This window comes from Sinocyclocheilus anshuiensis, unplaced genomic scaffold, assembly GCF_001515605.1.
Source record: "Sinocyclocheilus anshuiensis isolate Anshui unplaced genomic scaffold, SAMN03320099.WGS_v1.1 scaffold436, whole genome shotgun sequence".
NCBI classification, from domain to species: domain Eukaryota; kingdom Metazoa; phylum Chordata; class Actinopteri; order Cypriniformes; family Cyprinidae; genus Sinocyclocheilus; species Sinocyclocheilus anshuiensis.
In genome coordinates this window covers 1,749,016-1,757,352 of record NW_015560618.1, presented here as the reverse complement: position 1 = coordinate 1,757,352, position 8,337 = coordinate 1,749,016, and the positions used below count along the sequence as shown (strand labels likewise).

The window sequence follows — 8,337 nt, the reverse complement described above, 5'->3', positions numbered from 1 at the left end:
CCCCTATTATGCCATTTCAAATATTGCCTTTCATGCAGTTGTGTAATGTAGCTGTATGTGAATGTAAACGATCTGCAAAGTTGTAAAGCTGAAAGTGCACAATAAATAAAGTTATTGTCTCCCAAAATAAAGAATAGACTCTGACAGCTGAAACGAGTCGTTAGTAATTCGAATCCCACTTCCGTGACGGCTACACGTCACGGGGTAACACATTTGCATAATGCTCGCCTATATTCTACGTTGGCCGGCCGCGAACAACTTGACCCCACCCACAAACACGTCATTCTACTGACGACTGCTTCTCTAATCTCGGCGAGTTCAACGCGGGATTCACAAAATGCTTGCTGTTGAAAGATGGATCAGTATCCTGTTTATTTGGACCAGCTGCTCCACTGAATCACAACCTGTAAGTATGATAAATAATAGATGTTTATATTTTCTATAGAGCGTTCAAAATACAGAACTATTGAAATAGGCGTATCGTTTACGAAACGCGCTGTACGCCGTAGACCAATCACAACAGACTAGGTCATCTGACCAATCAGAGCAGAGGAGGCTCACGGAAAGGAGGGGTTTAGAGAGACTGAATCTTTGAACTGCTTCGAACGAATCGTTTGAGAATCGCTGGAAAATGAGGTGATATTAAATGCATATTTTGAAAAAACGAAAGATTTGTTTGACCTTGCATGCATGTAATCCTATTGTAGGAGACTTTAAATAAATAACATTTTAGGAACCATAAAAATGGCATAATAGGGGCACTTTAATGCAAACACATTAGTAAAAAGCTAAATCATCAAAAGAGAAATGGCTGGTTGGCTGTATCTCGCCTTTAGGGTCATGTCATCAGAGCAGGAGGCCAAGAGATTTCCTGTTGGATCCCATTTGATTGCATTGACTTCATTCTGAGGATAAAGGAGTGAAAATCATCAGTGATGTAATCAGTTAGTATGCTTAACCCTAAAATGTTGTATCTATCATATTTGGTGCATATTTGCTTATCCATGATCCTCAGGAAAAAGGACTTCTAATTTTCAACAACAACAACAAAAACCCCTGCTGATTTTGTAATGGCAAGAAAAAATGTTATATTGTTACTGAGATTACAGATGAATAAAAGAGTTCTAGCTCAAACAGCAGAGCATGGTGCTAGCAATGCTGATATCATGGGCTTGATTCCCACATAATGCCTGAACTTTAAATTTGTCGTCTGCATGCAGCGCAAGTCGCTTTGGATAAAAGTGCCTGCCAAATGCAGAAATTTGGATTTGTTTACTAAATATTTCGTACATGAGACAAACTAAAAACAAAATTTAAAATGTCTATTCAAAATGATACAGCAGGTATTTGAGGTACATGTATTTCAATCATCATTGTAACGCATTTTCAACCATAATAAAAATGAACATTCAATCACTAATTAAAACAATTGAAAACTTTAAGATCATTTTATTAAGATATATTTACAGGGATAGATAATTATATCTATGTTTTTTTTATATACACAGCCTGTTCTGTAACAATGATTTTGCCACTATAATTTTATTTATTCACAATCTCTTTTATGTCTGTGTAAATTATATTACATTAGATTAAATATGAATAATAATAAATATATTTATAAATTTATTTATTTATATAATTTCTTAGTTTTTTTCCCCTTTGTTGGCATTGAAACTTTGTTCTGACCACCAAAATGTTTTTAGTTTAGAAATAAATAAATAAATGCCTCAAATGTGAGATAGATATATATGTATGTACGTATGCATGTGTACACTCACACACATGCTTTTTTTTTTATTGTTCAAAAGACAGTTTGATTAAAAAAAAGTGATATTTCTGACTTCATATGTAATTCTTTACAGGGTCAAAATATCACTTTTTAGGGTTTCTGGGAAACCAAACAGTCAATGCAAAAAGAAAAAAATAAATAAATATTGATGAAGCTTTAACAAGAGAATATATGCAATAGTAGAATATCTAATGTAAGTGGCTTACTGTGTGGCCCTGGAATGTTTTGACTGGTCTGTCCTGGCCCAGTTTACACACGTAAATGCACATGTCCGTGCTGCAGGAGGCAAACGTGTTGTTGCTCTGCCAGTCCACGTCCAGAGCCGGAGCTGCAGGCGGCAAATGCAAATTACATAATTCGTGACCATTCTTTTGAAACTAGCTAATGTACAACCGGCACATTTGGGTGACAAGGAAAACGTTTTCTAAATTGAAACCAAAAGTAGATTTCTATCTATAATAAAGAACCCTTCTCAGTGGGCGTTAAAAAAGAATCCCACAGCTAATCGCTATACCGAAGATTCTGCAGTTCACATCACAAACAATACAGCTGAGAAAACCTGCCATGCATGCGTTCATTATTGTGCATTAATTAGTGAATTTAACAAAGAGTTTTCCCTCAGTTTTCAACTGGATTAGCAATAATGTCAAGGTCAGCTTTGGATAAATGCATGTCCTGCTTGTGATGATTTTTGTTACTCACCTGAATGGAATGGAAACTGCTGTTTGGCCTCTCCCGTGTGTGCATCCCAAATAATGGTGGTCTGAAAGGTGCAGATTGACATTAGCATCTCAACCTCACCACATCATCTTATTTTGACAGTATATGATAATCATATAAGATTATACTATACCTTATCAACACCAGCGCTGAGGATAAAATTTCCTTTCTTGTTCCACTTTAAAGCAAATATGGGACCTTTGTGCTGCCCCAGTGTACTGGCAAGATTACCTGAAAGTTATGGGACACTTATTAGATTTTTGTAATTGATGATGTAATGATTTGTAATTTAACAAAGCTCACCATCTTTAGTCCATATCCTGGCAAAGCCATCATAGGATCCTGTGGCGAGAAGTGTACCTTCACTCTGTCCAACACAAGAGACAGAAAAATATGAATTTGAGTAATTTGTTCTTTGTATGAAGTGTTTGGAATAAAGAAATAGGCTCAGATGCAAAAGTTGCATGCAGGGTTACTGCAGTTCATAAGCGCTAGTCCCAGCACTCACATTCCAGTCCAGTGAGGTGACGTCTTTGTTACTGGGTACATCCTGCCCTCCCTCCCGAATGCAGTGCCGCAGCACCAGCTGAGTGGATCCTCCCGCGCTGCTCTCACTCAGGTTCCAGATCCGTGCGGTTGAGTCTCCAGAGCTGATGGCAACAACAAAACACAGAGATGAATTCCCATTCAAAAAGTACAGGACATTAAAGGGTCATGAAACCCCAGACTATTTTTTCTAAGATTTTAGCAGAGGTGTTTGTGTTGTACATCATAGAAGACAATGTTAGCATCCGATAATTTTAACTGTTGGAGAAAAGTGGTTAATTTTACGCTTTTTTGCGCTATTTTCATCTTCCGGGTTTAAAGTCTACATTGTGTTGACGTCACAATTTGTGACGTGGCAATGGACTATATTACATCGATGACGCGCCGGTGTCTATTAAATTATTCATGAGACTGCATGTTCTTATCCTATATGTCACAATTTGTGACGCGGCAGTGGACTAATAGTACATCGATGACACGTCGGTGCCTGTTAAATTATTCATGAGACTGCGTGTTCTTATCCAATGAGAAGACGCTTCACTTAATTATTCCCAACAGCATGTGTTGATATGCTATGACAGACGTTTCAGACTGTGAGATGACATCGCGCACATTAACTGAGAGAAACGTTCATGGATCGAAGAGTGTTTGTTTTTGCTTTGTAATAAGAGTTCAGTACAAACGCGATTCATTCACTTGGTGAGCATAACCGTTTTTACAGCTCTGACACCCGTCAAAAGGCTTATATAAACGCCACAGAATAAGCCTTAAAAGTTCTAAGAGGAGCAACAGCGCATTCATATATATGTTGTCGATGCAGAGTGTAAATGGCTGTGCATTTATTTGTGTATGTTGTTGCATATGTTGTTGCATATGATGTTGCTAAAAAGAACATTATTTTGTGTATTTGCAACTTAACCACTGATTTCTAGTCGTGTCCTCTTTTGGAAGGCCAAACAAAGTAGTTTCGCTTTCACAAGGAGAAACACAGTGTCCTCACGACATGGCATTTTTAGCATTTTTTTAAACTGTGGTGAGAACTAACCAGTGCTGAAACGGGGGGTTTCATGACCCTTTAAGCTAAGACATGCAAAACAATAACTGGACTTCTGTCATGACAACTCTCAGGAAGTTTAGCATGGTAATGTGCATGGCAATGTTAATGTGTTTGGTCTTGGTGGAATAGATCTGCTACACTGCTGCAGAGCAAATACAGAGACTTGCTACAGCCAATACATGCGCACACATGCTGTACAGAGGATGTAAGAAATACTGCAGCTGCACATATAAAATGACCTTTAAATACAACATACATGAATTACCCTGTAGCAGATCTACACAGGTGGAGATGGGGATGGAGGAGGGTTTCTGAAGCGCACTACAACTTCTACAGCAAGCTCTAGCCAAGTATTTGAATGTTGTGCAGCAAGCTCATTGGCTGCTGATGCGAAAGAAATCAGTCAGCTGCGCCATGAGAAAAATGGTGTCATTATATCAGATTGAGATAGAAACTATCATCCTGCAACCATCTAGAGTTTCATGACAGAACTTTGTATTAAAATTCACAGTTTGAGAAAATAAACTGTGGCTTTGGCTTAATACCGACCCAGACGCCAGCAGCTCACTGACAGGGTTCCAAGCACAGATGAAGACCTCAGACTCGTGTCCCCGCAGCACCATGGCTTTACTGGCTGGGATCTCCACTGCCCTGTCCACCTCCATCATGTCTGAGTGGTGATCTGTCAAAAGAAGAGGCATTATTAGGGGAGGGACAACAACAGTAGATTCTACAATGGATCACAATTCACTCTTCTATGTTTCTGAGATAGTTTTTTTCTGTGTATGTGAGATGACACGTGTGTACACTAGAGACAGCTGTACTCTGTTTGCTGCCAATTATGCCCCAAAACACACAAAACCATCAAGTAAATAAACTTATTTTCATGGCTGAAACCAAATACAAGAAAATCATAGACTTTATTGCACAGTATATACATTGTGAGAAACTTTGCTTGAGCGTGTGAGGTTTCAGTGCTTTTCTTTCCAAATGCTCTACGAAGGCATCTTTTATGCTGCTTGGAATGCAGTTATAATTTGATACACTAAGCTTACTTACTGACAGACATCTGCTTTCAAATGCTCAAGTGCACTTTGTGTCTTCGTTCTGAAGTGAGTTTGCAGCATAAGGTTGTGTGTGACTTCATGTAAGCAGTTATGTGATTGTGATTTTAATGTAAACACAGTCAGTTATGTCTTATGTCAGTTAGGACAGGATACAACATTGATATGTTAAAATAGATTTGTGCATTAGTGGAACTACAGCCTATTAGTATTGCAGCCGTCTATGACGTTAGCAGTAATAATCAGACAGCAATAATGCTGATAAAAAACAAAATTGTGCTTGTCTGGAAAAATTTAGATACTTAAAACACTCTCAGACACTGAAAACACATTTTGTTCATTGCTTGTAATGTGTTTTTTTGTTCCCCTTTATTTATACTTGCTTAGATGTTTTGAATCTTTATTTAGTTTAGTTAATAATTCTCAACATGTTTTGATTTAATATTCATTTGTAATTATTTTAAGAAGCAATTTGAATTCTAAAAGTAATTTAATAAAACTGCACAAATAAATTTGATATTTCAAGTCTGTTATCTTAATGAATAATAATAAAAAGTAAGTTAAAGGTGTAGTAGGAGATCTTGGAAAATGCTAACTTTAGCCTGATAGCACTGAAAGCGAAGGTCCCACCCTCCCTGCAATCGCCATCCAAAGCCACGCCCTCTGAATGCATTTACGCTCACAGACCAGAACACCAGAGACAACATTACAATAGGCTACATCAGCGGTTCCCAATTCCAATCCTCGCGCCCTCCTGCTCTGCAGATTTCATATGTATCTCTTATCACGTGCAACGTTATATTCGACCGTGAGTGCCCTGGGAAGTGTACATCACCGGATATTCCGCCATGATACCAGTTCCTTTCAACCAGCATAACATAAAATGTTTCTGAAGACAATCACCTATTACACCTTTAAGAATTGTTTTAGAAATGGATCAGAATTGGAATGTGATTGTGAGGTGTTTAAAGATTCCCACCCCCAAACATCATTCATCCTAAAGACAACCAATGTGCTTTATTCATATATGTAACTGAACAGCCATGATGTTCTTTAAAAATGCACCTTTTTTAAACTTAAAAATTAGAACTAAACTAAAATAAGCTTGAGTTAGGTTATTAAAAAAAATAAAAAATAAATAAAGCTAAACAGAAAAAAAGAAAATAGCAATAACTAAAACTAAAATAAAAATTCAAAATCTAGCAAATACAAGCTAATCCAAAATATATATAAATACTATAATTGTATTATCTCTAAAAAAAAACACTGGTTATGGTCGGAAATGTCTATTCAGGAGTCAGGACAAACTGATGGTATATCAGCAAAAACCAGAGACCAGATGTTATTTAAACAGGTCACATGCTGTATTTGTCCAATACATTTTATCGATGCCACAAATATGCAAAGAACATTAATCTGGGGTTTACAAATGTACTGTGTGAAAACTCGCAACCTGACAATCCAGGATTAATTCCTAACCCAGGGTAAAGACTGAAAACAATAACCCAGGGTTGAGAATGACCAGGGGGTAATGGCTAATCATTAATAATTAATATTGTGAAAAGCCCTCACAAGGGTAGGTAAATGCTGACAATTTTTTTTTTGTGGTTTTTGGTCACAGGTTCAACCATGTTATGGACTAAATAGTATTCCTTATTGACAATTCCAACAGTTTTGACAAATAATGTAGGGTGTGAGCTTACTAGACAGCGTGTGAGATCCGTTCTCCTCTCCATTAGCCGTGTTCTCTCCGTTCTTTGCAGTGGCGGCCGCTGTGGTGCTGGAGGTGGCGGCAGCTTGCTGCTGAGCCAGCTTATCCTTATACACCTGCTGCCTCGTTTGCACCACGTCTGGCATCACTGCATCAATCAACGACAGCGACTCGATTGGTCGTCCATCAAACAGAGTACCATCCTGTGACATGTTACACAACAGGTACAAGAAGGTTGAGTACATTTTTTCAGATTCAGCGCATCTTGCATAAGTAATGGGCAAATTGTGAAATATCCATATCTGGTAGCAGTACCAGCGCTGACCTCATTGATGCTGACTTCAGCCTCCACATACTGCAGGCCTTTCTGGATGATGGAGATTAGGGCAGCAGGGGGCACCAGAGCTCCGTTGATGTTGGACTGGCTGATGTGGCTCTCTATGCCAAAGGTGAACGCTGAGTGGGAGAAGCCTGCAGGGGAAAGGAAGACAGCTCCTGTTACCATTTAGGAACAAGTATTTGTGAATAGTGAGGTCAAAAGTATTGGTAATCTGGTTCCAAGTCAATAAAGAAACTGTAAAAATGTTACATAATCGATAACAGTCCTCCTGACCCAATTTTGTCAACTGACAGGCAGCTGATTTCAAACCAGGGTTAAAACTTAAAGCATAAAAACATTTGTTACTTGAAACTAAATAATAACTGAAATTAAATTAGTAAAATGACTACATAAACAGTTAACTTGTTTTATTCTAGCTAGCTGCCAAGGCAATATTTTTTTTATTTTTGCTTGAGGTGCTAAAATAACTAAATCTAATAAATAAAAACTATTTAGACATTTAAAAAAAACTAATGAAAAACCATCAAAATTACTATAACTAAAATGAAAGTGACAGAAAACAAAAAACTACAATAGTAAATCAATGATAATAAACACGCTTATAAATAAATCTCGATGTGTATTTGTGTTTTAAACAACCCTGCACATGTCAAGAAAATCACTTGCATATGCAAATACAGAGTTCTGGCATGAAACTCTAGATGGCGCATGGTCTAACTCAATCTGACCTAATGACATCATTATCACATGGTACAGCTGACTGGTTCTCTCCTGTATCGGTAGCCAATGAGCTCGCTGCTCAACATTCAAATATATGACTAGTGCTTGCCGTAGCAGTTGCGGCTTGCTCCACCTGTATAGATCTGCTACGAGGTGATTCATGTACGCTATATGGGGGTTATTTCATTCATGTATGTTATATTTGCAGCAGCAATATTTCTTACATGCTCACAGCAGCATTTTGTGGATGTATTGGCAGTAGCAAGTCTCGGTACTTGCTCTTTCGCAGCAGCAGCGTAGCAGATCTATTCCACCAAGACCAAATACATTAACGTTGTCATGTACATTATCATGCCAATCCCTCCGAGAGTTGTCATGACAGAAATA

At 37.9% G+C, this 8,337-nt stretch overlaps 1 protein-coding gene across 2 annotated transcripts in view; it reads right to left on the bottom strand.

Annotated features, from left to right (window-relative positions):
- tbl1xr1b (TBL1X/Y related 1b) overlaps positions 1-8,337 on the bottom strand; it is a 41,043-nt gene that overhangs the window by 9,001 nt on the left and 23,705 nt on the right. Inside the window, exons 4-12 of one of the 2 annotated variants that reach the window (XM_016478120.1) lie at positions 7,216-7,361; positions 6,883-7,093; positions 4,665-4,797; positions 3,021-3,162; positions 2,816-2,879; positions 2,646-2,743; positions 2,495-2,555; positions 1,999-2,120; positions 743-905 (exon numbers count right to left, since the gene is read on the bottom strand). In XM_016478120.1, coding sequence (XP_016333606.1) covers positions 789-905; positions 1,999-2,120; positions 2,495-2,555; positions 2,646-2,743; positions 2,816-2,879; positions 3,021-3,162; positions 4,665-4,797; positions 6,883-7,093; positions 7,216-7,361 — 1,094 coding nt within the window. In that variant the 3' untranslated portion in view covers positions 743-788. Of the gene's footprint in view, positions 1-742; positions 906-1,998; positions 2,121-2,494; positions 2,556-2,645; positions 2,744-2,815; positions 2,880-3,020; positions 3,163-4,664; positions 4,798-6,882; positions 7,094-7,215; positions 7,362-8,337 lie in introns of those variants that run through there. The other variant, XM_016478121.1, reaches the window with a different exon arrangement.